The 23,249-nt window shown below is 45.2% G+C and overlaps 1 protein-coding gene across 7 annotated transcripts in view; it reads left to right on the top strand.

Moving 5' to 3' along the window:
• The first annotated feature begins 2,764 nt into the window (after window positions 1–2,764).
• CYFIP2 (cytoplasmic FMR1 interacting protein 2) overlaps window positions 2,765–23,249 on the top strand; it is a 130,535-nt gene continuing 110,050 nt past the window's right edge. For 2 of the 7 annotated variants that reach the window (XM_045503607.1, XM_045503654.1), the window contains exons 1-3: window positions 2,789–2,891; window positions 15,952–16,053; window positions 17,155–17,326. In XM_045503607.1, the coding sequence (XP_045359563.1) occupies window positions 17,260–17,326 (67 nt within the window). In that variant the 5' untranslated portion in view covers window positions 2,789–2,891; window positions 15,952–16,053; window positions 17,155–17,259. Of the gene's footprint in view, window positions 2,892–3,155; window positions 3,284–15,951; window positions 16,054–17,154; window positions 17,327–23,249 lie in introns of those variants that run through there. The other 5 variants (XM_045503644.1, XM_045503618.1, XM_045503614.1 and 2 more) reach the window with 4 other exon arrangements.

Genomic DNA, 23,249 nt, shown 5'->3' with positions numbered 1-23,249 from the left:
TTTTGATTATTCATTCAACGCATTTTTATTGAACTCCTATGAAGGACGAATCTCTGAGAATGTGATGAGAGGCAAGAAAGACACATCCCTTCTCTTAGATTTTATGCTCTAATAATGCTATGCAGGCAACGACGTCAGCAATCACAACACAGCACAACGAGGGGTGTGATAGAGGAAGCCCAGGGGGCTCTGGGAGCATAGATGACTAACCCTAGCCTAACCCAGACACGGAGGGAGCTAGAAGAAACAGACAGGTAAGTGGACACCAGAGGGATGCACAGAAGTTAGGCAGCAAACTAGGGGAAAGTGCGGAAGCGGGAGGGAAAGGAGGGTAGATCATTCTAAGCAAAAAGCCCAGCTTGCACAAAGGCCAAACTCAAGCGAGAATACAGCAGATTAGGGAAACTAAAAGATTGCTTTTGGCTACAACCAAAGAGAGCTTGCTCACAGCAGAGGAGACTGGAGAGGCAGACGCCAGATGGAACACCCTTTGTGGGCCTTGCTAAGGAGTTTAGGCTCCATGCTGAGGACAATGAGAAGCTAGTGAGGTGCTGTAAGCATGGCAGGGGCATGTCCTTTGTTTTAACTCATGTGATTTTCTGCATGTAGAAGGCTCTTGGAATGAATCCACCTTACCTCACCGTCTGGAGGGGGAAACAAGTGCAGTGACTTGTCTAGGATCATTTGCTTGCAAAGCTGGGACCAAAAGACAAGCCTCTGGATTGCCAACGCAATGCTTTCAACAAGACCTTATTGCTTCTCCTTATAAGCGAATGAAATTCAGGGGGTCAGGGAATTATTTTTGCCTAGGATCCAACCAAATATATATCTAATAGTCTTTTTGTTTCTTTTAAACAACTTGATCTTAGAAGGTGAAAAGACAAGGAAGGAACAACAGGGAGAAATACATCTTCCAGAAATCTACGACAACCAACAAAACATGCCCTTTAGAGTGAAAATTCAATTTCTCTTGTTGTTTTTTTAATTCTTTTTTTTAAATGTTTATTTATTTTTGAGAGAGAGATAGAGAGAGAGAGCGAGAGAGAGAGAGAGAGGGAACGAGCAAGGGAGAGGCAGAAAAAGAGGGAGACAGAATCTGAAGCAGGCTCCAGGCTCTGAGCTGTCAGCACAGAGTCTGATGCGGGGCTCGAACTCCCCAACCACGAGATCATGCCCTGAGCCAAAGTCAGCCACTTAACCAACTGAGCCACCCAGGTGCCCCCAATTTCTCTTGTTAAGTATTTGTAATCACTGACGCTCAAAATCCTAAGAATCACAGTGGAAAATGAAAAATTACAGAAAAAAGAAGGGAAGAAAGAAAGAAAGAAAGAAAGAACGAGAGAGAAAGAAAGAAAGAAACAAACAAAGAAACAAAGAAACAAAGAGAAAGAAAGAAAGAAAGAAAGAAAGAAAGAAAGAAAGAAAGAAAGAAAGAGAAGAAAGGAAGAAAGAAAGAAAGAAAGAAACTTTGGTGTTTAAAGCCATCCTCCACAAACACCTCCACAAGCTTTCTCACAGGGACAGAAATGTATGTGTGTACATATGTATAAGTCATCCTTTCTGAAATAGCAATTTAAATTCGAATGAGTGATGTAACATCAAACCATAAAGGATCATGAATTCTGAGTGCTTGGGAAATAAGAAATGGTGTGAGATCAGTGAGGGTGTAGACTCCCAAGTTCTTTGCCAGAGACTCTGTGGCTCCTCTATAAATAGCCCCTAATAGGAATAGCTGAGTAATTAAGTATACATAGACAAACTTTTGAGAAAGCTTCCCTTGTAACAGTACTTTATCCCTTACATTTTAAAATGTTTCAAATGCTTTCAAGTGTTTACCTTGTGAGGTAGGAAGGGCAATTATTATCCCTCACGTTATAGATATGGTGGCTTCTCAAGAACAGAGTGTTGGAGTGACTTGAGTAGGGGGTCTCAAGGTTGGATCTGAAGCCCCACCAGACTGCTGCTCGGGTGAGGACCGTTTCTTTGGGCAGCCCTAAATGGCAGATAAGCCTTGAAGAGAAAGGTGCCTGTCCTCTCAGGTCCTTCCTGGCAAAGCCAGGTGACTTCCTGTCACCATGTATTTTCCTTTTTGTCCATTAGGCAATTCTTCCTCAATGAAGTTGAGGCAGGTCCCTGCTTAAGAGATGGCAGCTTCAGGGATTGGCTCCAAGCGACTGAGAAGATACTCCTGAGCAGAGAAGCCCTGGTGACCAGACTCAACTGGTGGAAGTTCCCTCTCCCCAAACCCCTGGTTTATCTTCCATCACTTCGCCCTGTTTCTTTCCTTCACAGAACTTCTTCTAGCTGTAACTGGACGTTAGCTAGGTTAATTTATGCCCTATCTATCCAGGTAGATAACAAGCTCCAAAAGGGTAGTACAGCAGTGCGTACTCAGCTCCTGGCACGAGGCTCGGAACAAAATAGGTGCTCAATAAATATTAGGTAGATAAATGAGCACTTGGAAATAACGTGAGATCGATGAGATCGCAATGGAGCCCAAAGCTTCCGTCCTCCCACTGCTGCAGGTGTGGCTCTCCGGCACGCGGGATCTGGGGGCAAGTCCTCCCTTCCTTCTCCATCCTGAGGGCAGGGCGGCTGGCTGTCCTGGGGCCGGCGCCGGGGTGCAGGTCTGGGATGCGCCCGCCGCGTTGAGGGGCACACCAAGCGCCCCTCGCCGCAGCCATTTCCTGCTCTTTGTGTGACAGCGGCGGCGGCGAAGGGGCTGGCACCCCGGGCGGGGGAGGAGCCGCGACGGGCGCGGGGGCGGGGCCGAGGGCGGGGCCGAGCGCGGCGGCCCTCCAGCGGAGCTAAGCGGGGCAGAGCATCCTGCGCCCCGGCGCGGGGCCCCGCGGTAGCCTTGGGCCGCTCCCACGAACCTGCCGCAGACCCAGGTAAGCAGCGTTCGCAGGCCTTGGGGCCGGCGTGGGGACCGGGATGCTGCGGGGGGACGTCGATACGGCCGTGAGGATGCGCGAGGCGCCGGCGCCCCTTCTCCCTGCCCGAGGGGGGCGCTCGGCCCGGCGCCCCGGCTAGCGCGGCCTGGGGGCCTCCGAAGCCCCTGCACGCCGGGTTCCAGGCCCCGCGCGGCCCCCTTCCCCCTCCGGCCCACCCTGGGCCTCGTTGCGCGGACCCCCCTGCGGGAAAGCGCCGGCACACAACGCAGCTCGGGCGCGGCGGCGGCAGCAGCAGGTGCGCGGCCTGGGCCGGAGCCGCGGGCGGGTGAAGGAGCGGCGCTAACCCCGAGAACCGGAGACACCTGCAGCGGCGACATCCCCGAGCCCAGGTATTGCAGAGCGCCGGCAGCCGCCTCTGCCGCCTCGGCCATCATCACCTCCTCCGGGGCAAGCGAGAGCCGCGTGGGCCCGCCTGGCAGCCGCCTGGGGCACCCGACGCCCTGCAGTGAACGTGAGATGGGTGGGGCGAGGGGCGAAGCGCCAGTGTTTGAAGGTGGGGGTTTTAACGAGGGAGGAGGCAAGTCTGACCCGCTTTGAAGCCTTCTGGCCTACACTAGCATCACTCTCCCTCCTGGCTGCCAGGCAGCGGGGGAGGACAGGGGGGAAGGGGGATGAGTGGGCTGACTCCTGGGGAGGAGGTTGGATTTTCTTGAGCTCCGAAGAATTGGGAAGAGTGCCTACCTGTCTGTTGTGGTTTCTGCTTTTCAGGACACCCTCCCCCTCGATGGATGGGTGAAAAGGAAGAGAAGGGGTTGCTCTCTGTTTAGGGGTGGGGGTGGGGGCAGGAAACGTGATCGGACAGGAGTGTGGTTCTCTGTACTAAGGAGAACCTGGCAGGAAAGGACGCTGGGACTGCCCAGGCCATCCCCAGCTCAGGGAATCTGACTTTGACCTCTGGTTGCCTAGTTTCTCCAGCACGGCGATGGAGCATTGTGGGCTGATGGACCATGGGCTTCTCTTCCAGCCAGGACAAGAAGGTAGCAAGGATCTTTTCCTGCTAGCTCTCAGGTGCCTTCCTGGCATGGGCGAGGAGACTGGGGCATGAGGGGCAACTCAGGAGAGTGCTGGCTCTCATACTCTTGTTTTCTACCTGGAACCTGTGTCCCCTTTAGGGCAGTGGGTCTCACCTTACTTATTCTTGGACACAGGCCCTGTTGGAAGCAGTGCTGGTAACCTTGGAGATCACAGATATTGGGAGGCAAAATTCTAGGTCCATATCCCTGGGCAGGATTGCGAAGGCCTTGAAGGTGGTTTTCTGCACAGTTAGGCACCTCCTCTGTGACTCTCCCTGAGGCCTCCCACCTCCACCTCCGTGCAGTGCTCTGTGCTTCCCCCATTCTCCTATGTCAAAAATTATTTTCAAGATAGGAGCCAGTGAACATGTTTATCCTTAAGAGCTAAATACAAAAGAATTTCCCATTCAGTGCAGAGCAGGTCCTTTAGAAGTCATTTGACTGGAAAGGAAATGGGCCGAAAGGCATTTTAATGGAAAACAAATCTTTAAGTCAACATATTTGATATCACTAAAGGTGGCATTTCAGGCACTGAGCTGGAAGTGAGAACAGGGAACTAGGTAGCAGTTTTGGGGAACAGCTCACTGAAATGACAGTGTCTACAGTTGTCAGCTCTGTTTGCTTCAAGAGCAGAAATAATGGAATTGTGTGTGTGTGTGTGTGTGTGTGTGTGTGTGTGTGTGTGTAACTGGTCAGGGGTTGGTTACTGTCACTGGAAGGTATTTGTTGAGCACTCAGTATCCACTTGGGGGAGGTGAAACTTTCCTACAGAGAGTTACTCATTGCCCCTGGATGCCATCTGCCCGGGCAGTTAGTAGGCCACAAGAAGAGCGTGTTGTTGCTTACAAAGCCAGTGCTTCTGCCTGTTTTTGTATGCTGAGCCTCTGACTGGGGGCATTAGCTCTCTGCTCACTAAGCTTCTTTATTATATTTCCTGGCCAGTTCTGACCAGTTCTGTAGCCACCCAAGCCTGCCTTGTTCAGTCCCTGCTGAAGGAAAAACTTGCTTTAGGCATTAGGCCAAGAATGGGGTATCCAATCCAGTAGGGTTGGTGAGTTTTTCTCAAATCAAATCAGAGGCTGGCCCAGAGAAGGAAGTAAACATGAATTTAAAATCTGGAAGAGGGCCCCAGGAGAACACTACCTGTCCCCTCTGATAAATTGTTCCCTGTTGGGCGTTCAGTGGGCCTCCGCTGCTGTCATTGACCAGCAAGCTGAATTAGGTGATGAATAGGCAACAAGCTAATTAGCATTAGAAACGACACTCCTGGAAAACAGTACAGGGCTCCAGTCCCCACATTTGAGGATTGGCCTACACTCTCAAAGAGGTTTCTTTTGGCCGCTGTTGGCCCCAGGGTTCTACCAAGAGCTTCACAAAATGGGCTTTTGTAGCCTCCGTGTGGCCACCATAACAATGAGTCTATTTCTTTAGTGGCAAGTATTAATTATTATTCACTTGTAGTTGACGAAACCAGACATCAGTCACCTCATTGGAGTCTTTGTAAAAGGCCTTTGGTCTTGTCATTTGGGGGAGCAAAACCATGTCTAGGGTCTAAAGGATGGACCCTGCTGTGGTAGCAGAAGTGGGGGAGGACGGTGGGGCATGCTGCCGGGCAGTGACTGGGGGGCCAGCGTTGGTGGGGAAGGAGCTGGTTCTTCATGGGATGCTCTTATTAAGTGAGGGATGCATGAAAGTGCCAAGTACAGTGGCTGGCACACATAGTTAAGTGCTATTATATCTATGTATTTATTGTTTTAATGTATTAATTACATAATCATTAAGAATGTAGCTCATGTGTGTAGTCAACCCATGGCTACCCTCAGAACCTTCCTGGATTTTGCTCTTCCCAGGAGAGTTGGCTCTGTGACCAAGAAACCTAGCCCCAGGTTTACCTGCAAAAGGTAGCCCGTGTTAAGACAGGGCATCAGTAAGGCTTCAGGTAAGAAGTGCTCTTGAGTAGCTCACTGAAGGTAGGTATAACGAGTAGGCAGAAAGGGGAGGGAGTACACTGAGCAGAAACCTGGAGGTAATTCTCACATTTCAACACACAAACAGAGGCCAGGAAGGAACTTTCCCTCTGTGTGCATTTAGCATTTTGCAATCAACCAAAAATGTTAAGGGCATGCTTCACTTCCTGGGCAGACAGAGCAGTGCAGTGGTCTTAGGACACAGGATTTATCCTTGACTTGCTGTGTGCCTTTAAATTCACCACCACCTCTCCAACTTTAACAATTGGGCAAAGGAAAGCAGCTTGCCCAGCTCGTTACCTACCTGTTGCCACAGGAACCTGCAGATGAGATAATGTCTGTACATCCCAGTCTTAGAAGAAAAGGCCATGGAAACAGAAAAGAGAATGAGGTTTCTGAATGTGTGGCTCTTTTGGACGGCTGCCCTTCATTCCTAAAGGAACAATTTATTAATTATATATTGTGTGTCAATTTAAGAAGACAAATCTGTGGCCTCTCTGTAACATTGAGCCAAAGGGAAACTGAAAGGCACTTTGTGATTCACAGATTCTGTCAAGGCCCCTGGATGGCCTTGTCTGTACAAAGACACTTCAGATTTCAGTCAGTGGGTGTGGGACGCCTCCCAGGATGCTGGGTTTGGATATTGGCTTCCTAGCCATGGCCGTTATGCCAAGGGTTGTGTGCGATGTGCCTCAAAAGATGACCATTCAAGCCATACTTCTTGGGCCCTGGCAGCAGAGGAGGAAACCATTTGAGTGCAAATTCTTGAAGGAAATTGTTTTGAGAAGGCAGAGCTTGGGTTCAGGCAGAATTCCTTGCAGGGACCATTCTGGCTGAATGGCATTTTAATAGACATGCAGCAACTCAGAAATTAGTGCAAGGAGAGAGGAAAGTAAACATGACCTTCTGGAGAGATACCCAAGAAGGACCCAGTGATGACTTCATCAATAGGCCTTTTGATTGTGTGTTTTCATCATCGTTAGGTCATCTTGAAGCAGTGGTTCTCCGACTTGAATCACTTCGTGGGACAGAGGGATGTTTAGTATGTCCATATTGTATGGTCTCTGTCTTCTAAATAAGGCAGGAGACGAGGTCCTCTGCAGAAAGTAAAGGTGGTGGACTGGTTAGGAAAGTCAGGAGACTTCCGGAGGTTTGGAACAGCTGCCTCTGTGGGTGGAATAAGAAATCAACTGGGGGATGAAAGAGAGGATTGTCTGACTTTACTGATGGCCCAGCTGAGACCAAAGAATCTGCAGGGCTGGCCCTCCATAACTCAGTGTTAAGGGAAGGGATACCTGAGAAAGGTATTCAGTTTGTGATTTTATATTGTGATGCCTTAAGACTGCTTTTGACAAGGTATGAATGGTGAGAAGAGAAATCAGAACTAGGGGTGAGCCATCAACCTCCAAGTATGTTACACCTTTGTGGGAAAGAGAAATAAAGACCTGCCTCTTACGAGTTGAGGTGGAAGCTGTGACAGGATTTTCTTTAAAAGTCTCCTCAAATTCTTATGGTAATAAGGCTGACTTATATGGTGCCTTGGATCAGAATGTTTTAAATGAAAAAAAAATTTTTTTACCAGATGACGTGCATTTGGGCCATTGGCTTGTGCCTTCAACAAGTTGTTCATGAAGTGCTAATTAGGTAAATAATGCCTAGCATGTGCCCACATCTGTGCTAGGGCTACGGATCAAGCTAAAAAAAGATGATTATTCCTGTCATTTCTGGTGATCCAAAGAATTAGTGAAATATGAAGCAATTTATAATGCAGAAGGAAACTGTGGACTCTTAGACTGTGAGCACTGTCAGAATCGAGAGAAATGAAGGTTTGGTGGAGTTTGGCTGGTCACACCTTCGTGGAGGAGGCCTATCTTGACTTGGGCCTTGCCAGTGGTCAAGGGTGGGTGGGATTCGAGAAGAGAAGAGGACAGTCTGCTGGGAAGTGCAGAGAGTTGGAGCAAAGGCAAGAATGTCCATGGGCAGGGTAATGGCACCCCATACATCTTGGCCAGAGTGGGTTTGCTTGTTTAGGAACGGTGGTCTTCAAGGAAGCCCTTTGCACGGCATGTCCATCTGCTGTCAGTGTCGTTTTCTTTCAAGTTGGAAGGGCCCTGAGAGAGTCCAGTGATTCTTAACTGCTTGTTTTTGGTTTTGCTCTTTTTTTTTTTTTAGTACATATTATGGACAATATTGACGTGCTCAACACACCACACCCACAGCCAGTCCCCTCCCCACTCTACCCCTGTTTTCTCCCTCTCAGGGGAGAAGATGTATAGGCAAGCAGTGATAGCATGGGAGCGCTTGGAACCTTCCCAAACACATAATAAAAATACCTTGTATGCAAACCTCACTACTTACGCCATTACTGGTAAAAGTTGCCCACAAGAACCTTCACAACCACGTGACATCATGGTTGAGAACCACTGCCTGGCCAGCCTCCATATTTTATAGACTGGGAAATGGCCTTTTTAGAGTGAGTGGAAATGTGACTCCAGGGCCTAAGTGACTCTTCAGACCCAGCCACATTCGAGTTGTAACGTCACATTGATGGTCTGCGTGCTCTGATCTGGTGGCCGAACCTGAAGTCTCGCTCTTTGTTTCCACAGCAGATGCGGTGTGGCTGGCTTCTCTTTCTCAGTTTTAGCAGGTGCTTCTGAGAGCTGGCTCCTGTCCCCGGATATAGGTCACATTGGTGCCCCTCACATGGTGACTTGTCACAGGCTGCAGTGGGAACAAATCCGGAAGTCGCCCTTGGTGGCAGGACTCCCCCACCCCCCACAAGAGGATGGGATCTGCCTGGTTGGGTTATCAACGGAAAGGTCCCCTCAACCCTGACAACACAGGAAGCAGCTGAGTAAAACGGCAGGCGGGCACCGTGGCCAGGTTTCTAACCCTGCCAGGATCTTTTTCTTTGCTGTAAACAAAGAGGAGGGTAGGCCTTCTCCGGAGGCCCAGGTCATGGACTTCTGTGCTCTGACCTCACATCCCTTGTGTGGAGAGAAGCTGCTGGTCTGGGGCCTCTCATCCCAGAAGACCCACAGTGAGGGACTTGGGTAGGGAAGACTGCCTGAGGACGGTGCTGGGGATGGGTCAGATGTCGGAAATCCTAGGAAGGAGGCCTTGGGTTGTTTTTTTTTTTTTAAATAATTTTTTTAATGTTTATTTATTTTTGAGAGAGGGAGAGAGAGAATGTGTGAGCAGGGGAGGGACAGAGAGAAAAGGAGACACAGAATCTGCTGCAGGCTCCAGGCTCCGAGCTGTCAGCACAGAGCCCAACACGGGGCTCCAACCCACGAACTGTGAGATCATGACCTGAGGCAAAGTCAGATGCTTAACTGACTGAGCCACCCAGGTGCCCCTGGCTTGTTTCTTAAAGTAAGGTTAAAAATTTCGATCAAAGCAGTACATGCTTTAAAAAAGATCAAATAGTATTGAAAGACTCGTAATGAAAACAACCATCCAGTGCCCACCTCCCCATAGAAGCTGTCACCTCTAACTGACTGTTTCTTCCAGCACTTGCCTCCAGATCTCTAAATGATATGCTTACACTGCTGTTTCTTGATTTATCTGTTCTATGCATTATCTATTTACTTCCTGCTGTGATGGATGAAGATTTCACTTTCTTGCACCATCCACCTCCCTCCCCTGCCCCCATCTCCCAATATAGTGACAGCTCTGCTTTAACCTATGTTTAAATTTTTTTTTAAGTTTAATGTTTTAGAGAGAAGGAGAGCAAGCAAGCAGGGGGTGGGGAGGAACAGAGAGAGAGAAAGAGAGAGAGAGAGAGAGAGAGAGAGAGAGAGAGAATCTTAAGCAGGCTCCACACTCAGCGCAAAGCCCTATGCAGGGCTTGATCCCACAACCCTGGGATCATGACCTGAGCCAAAATCAAAAGTTGGACACTCAACCAGCTGAGCCACCCAGGCTCCCCTAACGTAAGTCATGTTTAAAGCATCTACATCATTATTTTTAAATGTTTACTTATTTATTTTGAGAGAGCACAAGCGGAGAAGGGGCAGAGAGAGAATCTCAAGCAGGATCCCCTGTCAGCACAGAACCCAACCCAGGGCTTGATCTCACAAACCCTGTACTGAAATCAAGAGTCAGAAACTTAACCAGCTGAAACACCCAGGTGCCTCAAAAACATCTATGCTATTAAAATCTGTAAATGTGAGATGTGTGTAAATCACAAGAGAGCTAAGTAATGTCCTTTCATTTATCTCCTTTCTTATATGGCTTTTTTGTTTTATTGCAAAATTAGAATTTTCTCCCTTCCTTCCTTCCTATTTAATATTCCTCCTTTTTAATTTTTTTTTTTTTTTTAACAGCTCTATCGTATCTGTTACTGTATTAGATCCTCTTGTCTGCCCAGGAAGTTACAGAGTTAGCCCCAGCTCTGTCCCTAACTAGCCAAGTGACCTTGTATAGGTCCATCTCGTCTCTCAGCCTCAGTGTCCTCAGGGAGGAGAACTACAAACCTGGCTTGTTCTCATTCTAAACCTCAAAGCCCATCCCCCCAGCTCAGAGGTGGTTCCTGTCTGAGCAGTCTCTCCTCCGGGGTGTGGCAGCCCGGACCTGACAGATATCTGGCAGTGTAACAGAAACAGGGTTGGGGTGGAAGGCTTGGGAGCAGGTGCTGGTTTGGGTGGTCCAGCTCATCCTGCAGTCTAGGGGCTGCTCCGTGGGGTACTGTGGGTGTGTCCATTGCTTTCTGTTTCTCTCCCACCTCTTCTGGTGATTTCTATTCAACACAGACTCTGCTTGTCAGGCGCACCATAGTTCCCAGACTCCCCAAGCTCCTACCCCGCCTCCCTCTCTCTTTGTACCACTCCTGCTTATGTTACAGCCAATGTTTCCCCAAGCACTCATGCAAATACTAACACTTTTTTTGTAACGGCTTGAATTATTCACATGTTCTGCAGTTCACCCATGTGAAACATACAGTTCAGTAATTTTTAGTATATTCACAGAGTTATGCAACCATCATCCTGATCAATTTTATAACATTTTCATCACCCCGGAAAGAAGAGACCTCATGGCCATCAGCAGCACCACCTACTTCCTCCAGTCTCCACCCTAAGCCCAGGCAACCGCTAATTACTTAGTGTCTCTCTTGATTTGCCTACCCTGGACATTTCCTTAAAAAGCGTATTATGATTCTTTCACTTAGCAGATTTTCAAAGTCCATCCATGTTGTAGCCCATGCCTTTAGACCCCATTCCTTTTTGCAGCTGAATAATATTCCATAGTGTGGATATACCATATTTTATTTATCCACTCATCGGTTGATGGACATCTGAGTTTTTTCCACTTTGGGGCTGCTACAAATAATGGTGCAGTGAACATTCATATACAGGTTTTTGTGTGGATGTATGTTTTCAATTCTCAGGATTATACCTAGGCATGGGATTGCTTAATCTTATGGTAACTCTATATTTATAACTTGTAGGGACTGCCAGACTATTTCCCAAAGTTACTGCACTATTTTATATTCCTAGCAGCAAAATAGGGGGGTTCCAATTTCACATCCTCAGCAATATTTGTTATTATCTGTCTTCTTGGTTGTAGCTATTCCAGTGGATGTGAAGTGATAATTCACTGTGATTATGATTTGAATTTCCTCAATGGCTAAAGATATTAATAAATTTATATGTGCTTTTTGTCCATTTGTATATCTTCTTTGGAGTCTATCCTTTGCCCATTTGGGTTGCTTTTCTATTATTGAATTTTAAGAGTTCTTTATATCCTCTACACATATAACAGGTATATGACTTCCAGATAGTCTCTCCCATCCTGTGGGTTGTCTTTCGCTTTCTTGATGCTGTTTTTTGAAGTAACAAAAGTTTTACATTTAATTTTGATAGTGTCTATTAATAGCTAATAAAATCAAATATATGTTTATCTATTTTTTCTTTCACTGCTTGTCCTTTTGATGTTATTATGTATTCCAAAGTCACAAAGATTTACTCTTGTGTTTTCTTCTAAGAGTTTTATTGTTGTAGCTGTTGCATTTAGGTCTTTGGTCCATTTTGAGTTAATTTGTTGTGTGGTATGAGGTCGAAGTCTACCTTCATTCTTTTGCATGTGGATACCCAGTTGTCCAGCACGATTTGTTGAAAAGCGTATCCTTTCCCCCTTGAATTGTCTTGGTACCCTTATCAAAAATCAATTGACCGGGGCGCCTGGGTGGCTCAGTCGGTTAAGCGTCCAACTTCGGCTCAGGTCATGATCTCACGGTCCGTGAGTTCGAGCCCTGCGTCGGGCTCTGTGCTGACAGCTCAGAGCCTGGAGCCCGTCTCAGATTCTGTGTCTCCCTCTCTCTCTGCCCCTCCCCTGCTTGCACTGTGTCTCTGTCTCTGTCTCTGTCTCTCTCTCAAAAATAAATAAACATGAGAAATTTTTTAAAAAGCAGAAAAATTAGGGGCGCATGGGTGGCTCAGTCGGTTGAGCGTCCAACTTCGGCTCAGGTCATGATCTCGCGGTCCATGAGTCCGAGCCCTGCGTCGGGCTCTGTGCTGATGGCCCAGAGCCTGGAGCCCGTCTCAGATTCTGTGTCTCCCTCTCTCTCTGCCCCTCCCCTGTTCATGCTGTGTCTCTCTCTGTCTCAAAAATGAATAAACGTTAAAAAAATTTTTTTTAAATCAATTGACCATAAATGTGAGTTTATTTTTAGATTTTCAATTCTGTTCCATATCTTGATACCACTACCATACTGTTTTAATTATTACTGTAGCTTTGTAGTAAGTTTTGAAATTGGGAGATGTGTGTCCCTGGTTTTGTTCTTTTTTAGGGATGTTTTGAATTTCTGTATGAATTTTAGAATCAGCTTGTCAGTTTCTTCCCAGACACCAGCTGGGATTTTGATCGGGATTACATTAGATCTGTATCAATTCAGGGAAGATTGCCATCTTAACAATATTAAGTCTTTCAATCTGTGAAGATGGGAGAGCTTTCCATTTATTTGGGTCTTTAATTTTTGTGACAATGTTTTACAGTTTTCAGAGTATACATTTTACACCTCTATTTTGCTAAAGTTATTCCTAAATATTATATTATTTTTGATGCTGTTGTAAATAGAATTATTTTTTATTTCATTTTTTTGATTGTGCATTGCTAATGTATAGAGATATAATTGATGTTTGTGTGTTGATCCTGTATCTCGCAACCTTGCTGAACATGTTTATTCATTGTAATCGTTTTTTAGTGGATTTTGTATGTAGAATTTGCCAAATTACCCTGGCTAGGACCTCTAGTACAATGTCGAATAGAAACGGAGAGAGTAGACATCCTTGTCTTCTTCCTAATTTTCGGGGGGAAAGTATTCAGTCTTTTACCATTAAGTCTGATATTAGCCATGGGATTTTTTGGTAGCTGTCCGTTATCTCATTGAGGAAGTTACCTTCTGTTCCTAGTCTGTTGAATGTTTTTGTTGTGAAAGAGTATGAGATTTTTGTCAAATACTTTTTCTGCATGTACTGAGGTGATCCTTTGGGACTTGTCCTTTATTCCATGATATGGCTTATCACATTAATTTATCTTTTAAATGTTTGTTTATTTTTGAGAGAGAGAGACACACACACAGAGCGTGAGCGGGGGAGGGGCAGAGAGAGAGACACAGAATCTGAAGCAGGTTCCAGGTTTTGAGCTGTCAGCACACAGCCCAATGGAGGGCTGGAACCCACGGTCCGCGAGATCATGACCTGAGCCGAAGTCCGACATTTAACTGACGGAGCCACCCAGGTGCCCCACATTAATTGATTTGGGGATGTTGGTGTTAAACCAGTCTTCCATTCCTGGGATAAGTCTCACTTTGTCATGATACATAATCTTTTTTCTATGTTGCTGGATTTGGTTTTGTTGGGAAACTTTTATTGAGCACTCTCTACCTTACCAAGCTGTTTACATGGATTATTGGGCTTTTGTTTTTCAAAATCTATGAGGTAGGAACTGTTATTATTCCTCATATCAGAGGTGAAGAAGATGAGGCTCAGAAATGTGCTGTCATCTTCCCAAGATCACACAGCCAATAGTGGCAGACAGGATTCTAACCAGTTCACCATCCCACTGTCACATGATAAACCACCTCTCACGAACGTATCGGTGCTGGACATAAGATGATTTCCAGATGACATCCGTTGTTTTCATTGTTTTTAGTTTCCCTCTGTTTATGGCAAGTGATACTGGTTCTCTATTAGTGGTTGTAATATGAGCTTCCTTCTAATATATAGAGTAAAAGTGAAAAGTCTTTAAAAAAATATTAAGTAAATAATTGTACAGGCTTATATAGGGCATGACTGCATATTCCATTTAAATTATCTGTGTTATCAGTAGCGAAGGAGAAGGAATGGGAAAACTAGAAATGAAGACATGGCCAATTCAGGTCATGTCATTTTGCCAATGTTGTCAGGGGATTCGGGTATGCTCATGCATTCTCTCATCCCATAATTCCTCAGTGCTTAATCTGTCTTCAGCACTCTGCTAAGGTCTCTGAGGTTTTCAGAGATGGGTGAGAAATGGTCTCTAACCTCATGAAGCTTACACATGCATGCATCATTCCACCCTAGGGAGGGCATATATGTTTTCTCTCATGGGCGAGCACAGATTGTTTGCTACTGGCCCCCTGGAGTTCTGTATTTCGTGAGAAGGATTCTGAGGCTGCCTGTGAACTCTGAGAAATAAAGACATTATCAATTAGTAACAGTTGCCCTGACATGGGAAGAGGAAGTATCTGTACTCGTGACCCTTTTCAGGCAGAAAGCATCACAAGGGAGGTACTGCTGATGTACCTAGGAGTGGAATTGTTGGGTCACATGGCTACTCTAGGTTTTAAAATTTGAGGAACTGCCACACTGTTTCCCAAGTGCTGCACTGGTTTACATTCCTACCAGCAACGTATGAGGGTTCGGATTTCACCACCTCACCAACGCTTAAGAAGTCCTGGGAGTTCCAGGGAAGGAAGGAACAATCATGTGGTAGAGGGAGAGACCTTGAAGGGTGAGTGAAATCAAGGTCGTATGGTGATAGAAGGAAGAGAGTTAATTTCATAGATAAGTGTTTACAAAATATTGAAGCTTTTCACTTTAAGTGCTCAAATGTTAAATATTTGAACCATCAAAATGGAGTTCTTTCTAAAATATAAACACGGGTTTTTTTCCTATTTATATTTTTCTGCTCCCCAATTTTAAAATCCTGGTATCTTGAACATAGCAATGTAATTCTTGATGTTTTGGGCTCAATGGCCAATCTACTCATTGAATAAATCTTTATGTAGCTGCAAGGGTGTGCTTCATACTGTACTGGGAAGCTGGATGTGAGTTAGACACAGCTCCTGCCCTCGGGGAATTTTTCATTTAGGGCAAGGAGAGAAAATGTGATAAAATGTGTAATAAAGCATTATGGATGCCCTGAAAGTAGGGACACGCTGGGTTTAATGAGGGCCAAAGGAGAAAGTGAATTCCGATAGGGGGTAGGAGAGTCAGAAAGGCCTCTTAAGGAGGTAACCATTCCTTTCAGTCTCCTCCAGCACTAGGATCATTCTGGCAGTGTATGAGGAATTTGGTGACTTCTGTGTACTGTGATATTGATGATGCTTCTATAGGCTATTGAAATATATAGAGTTCTGGGACGCCTGGGTGACTCAGTCGGTTCAGTGACCAACTTCAGCTCAGGTCATGATCTCACAGCTCGTGAGTTCCAGCCCCGCGTCGGGCTCTGTGCTGACAGCTCAGAGCCTGGAACCTGCTTTGGATTCTGTGTCTCCCTCCCTCTCTCTCTCTCTCTCTCTCTCTGCCCCTAACCCACTTGCCTTCTGTCTCTGTCTCTGTCAAAAATAAATAAACATTTAAAAAAATTTAAAAAATATAGAGAGAGAGTTTTGCTTCTGTACGTGGCCCAGATTCCCACACCTGTGTGGTCCCTCCCCATCCTGCATAGCTCTGCCTCTCCCTTCCCTCTACCACTGTGAGGCTTCTTGCTCTCAGCATTGTGGCCTTGCCCATGGCTTTATTTTATCCACAGGCAATACACTAAAAGTGCTGTGACGGGGGTTGGAGCCACAAGGTTTGACCACTGGATGAGTGCAGTGTTCTTATAAAACTCTTTCCTTCCAGCCTGTTCAGGGTAAGCCACACAGTCCATTTTGGTGCCATCTATGGAAATCCTGTAAAGTGTGCACAGGTGGCTGTGTCCCTGCTTGGCCCCCACACCTGTGAAGAAGCTGACTCTGGCCTGTGAAAGGGTCTCAGCAGCAGGGGAAATACTGACCTGTGGAGCCACATCCTGTCACAGCAAACTTGGGTGCCCCACACAGTCCCCAACACACTTAGCATACACTCATGATGGAAGAGCAGGCTACACTCCCAGATTCCTTCTTTGAATTTTTCCTTGCTCCATGAAATGCTGCTCAAGAATATATTTTTTAAGGGGGACAGTCTAAGCCTCCCTTTTATATTTTTATATTTATTTACATATTTACTTATACAATATCTGTAAATATAAATATACATATATTTATAATTTTTTGAAATTATGTATTGTTTGCTTTCTTTTTTTAAAAAATTTTTTAATGTTTATTTATTTTTGAGAGAGAGAGAGAGTGCTAGCAGGAGAAGGGCAGAGAGAGAGGGAGACACAGAATCCAGAGCAGGCTCCAGGCTCTGAGCTGTCAGTGCAGAGCCCGATGTGGGGCTGGAACTCACAGACCGCGAGATCATGACCTGAGCTGAAGTCGGAAACTCAACCGACTGAGCCACGCAGGCGCCCCTGTGTTGTTTGCTTTCTAACTGGATAGATTTTCAGGGAAAATATTTCCTGGCCTTTTGATATTTATGAGACCCAAAGGTGACAGTTCCCTAATCTTTCTGGGTTGGCAGAATCTTGTTCTTCTTGAGCAGAGACAAAGCAGCCAAACTGCAGTCAAAGGAAAGTCCTTGGTATGCCTTTTATAAAGGCACAAAAGTAGGTGTGGTCTAGAAGAAAGGGCACAGAACTGGGAGTCAAGATATCCCCTTTCTGCTCTAGCTCAGCCACCAGCTGACCACATGACCTTGAAAGACCGTTTTCACTTCTCAGTAACACCGGGCCCTCCTTAGAAAAACAGCAAAAGCAACACCTGTCCTCTCGAAACTGCAGGGTAGTTGTGACTGAGGAAATCAGTATGAAAGACCTATAGAGTTGCGATGTTGGGAGTGGAGATAATAATAATGCCCTCTTTTCTTACAGAATTGTTGCAAGATTTGATCCATCCATTCACTCTGTTTAAAAAGAGGCCACCCACCCGCTGACATTTACTCTGTGCCTGCTTTGGGCAGCATTCCACATCCTGTAATGTTATATAACCCTCAGAGTAAGTCACTGAGGGCAGGGACTGTTGTTAAGTATCACCCTTTTACAGGTAAGGAAACTGAGGCTCGAGAGGTTAAGTAATATGCTTATGGTCATATAGCTAGTAAATGGCAGATGATGGATTTGAACCCGCAGCTCAAGCGCAACTGCTATACTTAGCCTGGTATTCCACTTCAGTAAAAATATCTTCCTATGTTTTCCTTTCCCTTCCAGAAAGTCAAATAGAAAATGACAGTGCAACTCTTTCGCTTACAGAGTAGCAGGGTTTAGGGTGTGGTTAGTCAGAACCTGCATTCATTCCCAAAGCCAGGTTCTCCTGGCACCCACCCGGCCTTCGTGGGGCCCACCCCTCCTGCCCAGCGTCCATCGGTCATCCCAGCCCTGGTGCCCCTAAAGCCCTTCTCAGAAGCAGATGGCCCGTGAGACCAGTGTTCTTACTTCTCGGTGAAACCAGGCCACTGTGTTTGAGCTTGTTAGAAAGATGCTGAGTTTAAATCTGCCATGAATACCCCACCCTGGGAGGTGGTAGCTGTGTGTGGTAAGTGATGCTCCCAGAACGCAGTTAATTTTTAAGTATTTTTATTAATTTCTCTTCCAAAGAAGCAAAAGAGTCACATGTTCATTGACTGACTATGAAGAATTATTCTCATTTGGAAGATTGCATAATAGGCAGGACACTTGAGCCAGAAAACAAGTACTTATTTTCACGTATACACGTTAAAATTTCCAGAATGTTTCCTCTTTCTTTTTTTTTTTTAAATGTTTATTTATTTTTGAGAGAAAGAGTCAGGGCATGAGCCGGGGAGGGGATGAGAGAGAGAGAGAGAGGGAGACACAGAATCTGAAGCAAGCTTAAGCTCCTGGCTGTCAGCACAGACCCCGACATGGGGCTCAAACTCACAAACTGTGGGATCATGACCTGAGCTGAAGTTGGGTGTTCCACCGACTGAGCCACCCAGGCTCAGAATGTTTTTTTCTTTCTGACTGATGTGGATGGAGTTGGCAGTGACTTATAGCGGTTGAGTTAAAAATGTCTGATTTCTGGGGTGCCTGGCTGGTTCAGTGGGTTGAGCGTCCAACTTCAGGTCAGGTCATGATCTCACGGTTCATGGGTTCAAGCCCCACATCGGGTGTGTGCTGACAGCTCAGAGCCTGAAACCTCCTTCAGATTCTGTCTCCCTCTCTCTCTGTCCCTCCCAGACTCGTGCTCGCTCTCTTTCTCTCAAAAATAATAAACATTTGGGGCGCCTGGGTGGCGCAGTCGGTTAAGCTTCCGACTTCAGCCAGGTCATGATCTCGCGGTCCGTGAGTTCGAGCCCCGCGTCAGGCTCTGGGCTGATGGCTCAGAGCCTGGAGCCTGTTTCCGATTCTGTGTCTCCCTCTCTCTCTGCCCCTCCCCCGTTCATGCTCTGTCTCTCTCTGTCCCAAAAATAAATAAACGTTGAAAAAAAAAAATTAAAAAAAAAATAATAATAAACATTTAAAAGAAAATGTCTGATTTCCTCCTCTCTTGGGCAGTGAATGATCTGCAAACAAACCCAGGAATCCAGTAGAGAAGTTTCATTTAGAAGGAGAAAAGAAAGGTTGCATTAACTGAAATAAAGACTCCTAATTCACTGGCTTGTAGGCTGGTCATTTGCTGATTCTCTTCAAGGGAAGTGCAGGCATCTTACTGTGTTAAAGGGAAAGCCTTAGGGATTATTCTGGTAGGTGAGCAATTGTCAAGCCTGTGAAAAGTCCAGAAGAAATGCAGGTTGCATGAGAAAGACGAAGGGAAAGACCATGGCAAGTAGGAGTCAGGGAAGGTGAAAGTAGAGACGAAGGATGAGAGCTGGTAGTGTATATGCACTGAGCCTGAGGTTCCCGTGAAAAGTTTCAAACTTCTGTAAAATTGGATAGAAAAATATAATAAATCCCTGTGTAAGCATCACATAGCATTAACAATTATTCACTCACAGCCAGTTTTGTTTCTTCTGTTGTTACTCACATCCTCCTCCTCTAGTATTATTTGGAAGAAACCCCTGTATCATTTTATCCGTATTTTAGTAGGCATTTCCAGGCGATAACTCTTTTCAAATACAACCTTGATGTTATATCTCAAAAATAATAACACTATTTCCTTAATGTTATCAGATGCCCAGTTACTAGTAAATTTTCTAATTCCCTCAGAAATGGTTTTCTTATGGTGGATTGTTTGAAAGAGGATCCAAATAAGGTGACAGACACATTGCGATAGTCTGATAATGGGCTATAGCTTCCCTTCCGTGTCTTTTTCCCCCCATGGAATTTATTTGCTGAAGACACTGAGTCATTTGTCCTGCAGAGTTTCCCATAGATTGTATCTTACTATTTATATCACTGTGGTGATATATCAATGTAGTGATATTCTAAGATGTTTTTCTGTCCTATACATTTCTTGTGAATGAGTGTCAAAGGCTTGATTAGACTCCAGCATTTCGCTTTGGGTCCAGCGTTTTTCATAAGATGATGGTATGGTGTTCCATCAGGAGGCACCTAATGTCTCATTGTCTTTTAATTTAGTGATGTTAGCAGTTGATGATCAATCAGTGCCTCTCTCCATTTTAGGGGCTGCAATTTGGTTATCCAGTGGTCGGTTTGTATAGGAAAAGCACATTAAATACTTGCCTTTTTCCTTTTATTTACCTACTTTCAACACAAAGTTTGGTTCACTGGCATCTTCCAACAATAACAAAGTAATAAAAACCAAAATGTTATTAGGTATCTTTAGGATCTCATGGATTTAGACATATTTGACACTGCTTCAGGTGCATTGAGTTATGCTAACTGATGCACAGTGTCCCATCCTCGGCCAGCAGAAGCTGCCTCAGGTTGGCTCCTGGGTCCCTCAGACATAGTCATAGATAGAGAGCTGTTTCCTTGCTTTCTGCTGGGACAACTTGTTCTAAGCCTTTCTTACACATTTCCTGTCCCAGACCTGGACTGAGCTGTTTCTCCAAGGAGCATTGATGTTTTTAGCAGGAAATGGTATTTGCAGACCACAGCCTGGCACTCAAGTTGCTCATTGCTCATGGGTTGGTCATTGTGTCTTTGTCTTTTTGGGGCACAGAACTAGGAAATAAACACACATACACATACAGACAGACAGACATATGTATGTCTATTTAAAGTTAAAACACGTGATGACTTCTTATTGATAACCTCGAATTCATATTCAGGACTATTTGGTTTACGTGGTCTTATATCTCTTTCTCTCACATCAAGAATGCCAGTTCTCAACACCACCAGGGATGATAGAGCATTCCATAATTACTAATTTATTTTACCTCACACTGCATTCGGACATTCTCACTGCAACAGCACACCAGTATAATTAGAGGAAAAAAGCTCAAGATATTTTTTACAATGCTTCATTGTTTTTAGAGTATCTCCTACCAGAAATGTAGGCTCAAATTTCTGAATTTTTAAAATCACTTGGAATAGGTCCTTTCTGTGTAGTTATGCCAACAACTAATATAAATATACCTTTATTTGTTTTATTTTACTTTGGTGGGGGGTGGCAGTTGCTTTTTAAATTTAAATTTTATTTTAAATTATATAAAATATATGGTTTCACAGTCAAATCTACAAAACAAGGTATATTCAAAGAATTCTAGCCTCTATCCCCAACCCCTTAACCATGTTCCTGCTTATCGCTCTTCCCCATAGGTAGCCACTTTTTAAAATCAGATGGTTTGGAGCGCCTGGGTGGCGCAGTCGGTTGGGCGTCCGACTTCAGCCAGGTCACTATCTCGCGGTCCGTGAGTTCGAGCCCCGCGTCGGGCTCTGGGCTGATGGCTCAGAGCCTGGAGCCTGTTTCCGATTGTGTGTCTCCCTCTCTCTCTGCCCCTCCCCCGTTCATGCTCTGTCTCTCTCTGTCCCAAAAATAAATAAACGTTGAAAAAAAAATTAAAAAAAAAATCAGATGGTTTATCCTTCCATTGTTTGTTTGTTTAATATTTGTGTGTGTATATGCATCACTGATTTCTTATATAAATGACAGTATACTGTATACACCATATCCTGGAGATGACCCCACAGTTGTGGGTAAGATAGATTCCTCATTCCTTTTACTGTTGCCTTGTACCTCACTGTGTGACTGTATCATAGTCTGTTCAGACAGTCTTCTGTTGAGGGACATTTTCATTTTCCAGTCTTTTGCTATTACAGGCAGTTTTGCAATGAATAGCCTTGTGCATATGTCTTTTTGTGCTTTTATCAAAGTGTCTTTGGGATAGTTTCCTAGAAGTGGGATTGCTGGTCAAAGAATAAAATGCTCATATAAGTTTGTTAGATATTGCCAGATTTCCTTCCTTGTGCCATTTTACGTTTATATCCTTACCAACAATGTTTGAGAGGACCTGGTTCTCCACAGAAGTACATGTCAACAGGTATATGTCGTCAAACTTACGGGGTTTTGCCAAATCTATCAGTGAGATACGGTATCTCCATGTAGTCTGGACTTCTCTTACTATAAGATAGGGCTATTTTTTTTTAAGACCATCTTTCAGGTCCTAGGGATGGAGCCCAGGCATTTTATTATTAAGAAACTCTTCCTTCGGTTCTTTGGCACAAGCAGAACCCAGAACCATTGAGGCATAGTGTTTGAAAAGATCGAGCACAGAGGCTGGTGTGAGATCGATCTTCATCAGGATGAGTAGCCTTGCAATGTTAAGTCTGAGCGCTTGGAAGGCAGCACAAAATCTGGAGCTGGAGAAACCTGGGTTCCAACCCCAGCTCCACACTCACCAGCACTTGACCTTGCGAAATTACTTAAATTCTGAGCCTCTTTTGACTCTTCTGTAAAATGGGAATAATCATAGCACCTACTTTTATAGGGTTGATGCAAGATTCAAATAGTGGAGTGCTTGGCAGAGAGTAAGGGCTAAAGAAATATTATTATTATTATTATTATTATTATTATTATTATTATTATTTGAGTAAAGAGAATTATTAGGGCTTTGGAACTTGTAGATCATTATGCTCTATAAAGTTATTAATCCCTCCTGTAAAATGAACTTAATACTAATGTAAGAGGGGCACCTGGGTGGCTTAGTCGGTTAAGCGTCTGACTCTAGATTTCAGCTCAGGCCTTGATCTCATGGTTCGTGAGCTTGAGCCCCATGCTGGACTCTATAGTCTGCTTGGAATTTCTCTCTCTCTCCTTCTCTCCCTGCGTCTCCCCTGCTCGTGCTCTCATGGGCACACATGCTCTCTCTCTCAAAAGAAATAAACAAAAAACAAAAAAATACTAATGTAAGAAAGAAGACAATTTTTTGCATGTGGATTGGCAAATGGTTTGCTGTGAATGCCACACTTAGAATTCAGGGGAGAGAATAGGAAGAAGCGTAAGTATGGAGAGGACCCGAAACCAACCTCATGAGGCCAAGTGCCTCCAGAGGACAGAGGGGAAGTCACATCTGAGCTCCTTGTACCCTCACTGGATGTGGCCTTCGCTGTTGCCAGCCTGCACGGCAGGGCGGTGTGTTAGAAAACTCAGTGAAATGGAAGCTTGTGTAGCTGCTCAGCCCTGACCTGCTCCCCCAGCTGTGGGCCTGAAGGAGACGCCAGTGTGGGGCAGCATGCCCTTGGTTACACTCTGCAGCTGGTCAGCCTCTCACAGCCCCTGGACCGCCCCCCCTGTCATGTGGGTGGTCCTTTCCGCCCTGGTCTCGGACAGTTCATTTCCTAATGAACTTCCAGCCCCTAAGCCCCACTCACACTTGCCTGGGACTGGGGAGGGAAAGGGAGGGCTGCAAGCCTATCAACACAGTAGGCTTTTCTCTTTGTTTTCCCTTTCAAGTGTGCTAAAGGGTCAGCTCATTATTAATATGAATCTTCTTAGTAAACTCAGTCTTTAGACTTTTATTCATATGGTCTACTTGGTTTTGGTTTGCTCTGTACTTTGCTTCTTTTATTTCTGCTTTTGTAACGAGTGGTCCTGGCATTCTTAT

Source organism: Leopardus geoffroyi, chromosome A1 (assembly GCF_018350155.1).
Source record: "Leopardus geoffroyi isolate Oge1 chromosome A1, O.geoffroyi_Oge1_pat1.0, whole genome shotgun sequence".
NCBI classification, from domain to species: Eukaryota; Metazoa; Chordata; class Mammalia; order Carnivora; family Felidae; genus Leopardus; species Leopardus geoffroyi.
This window is presented reverse-complemented; position numbering and strand designations above follow the sequence as displayed.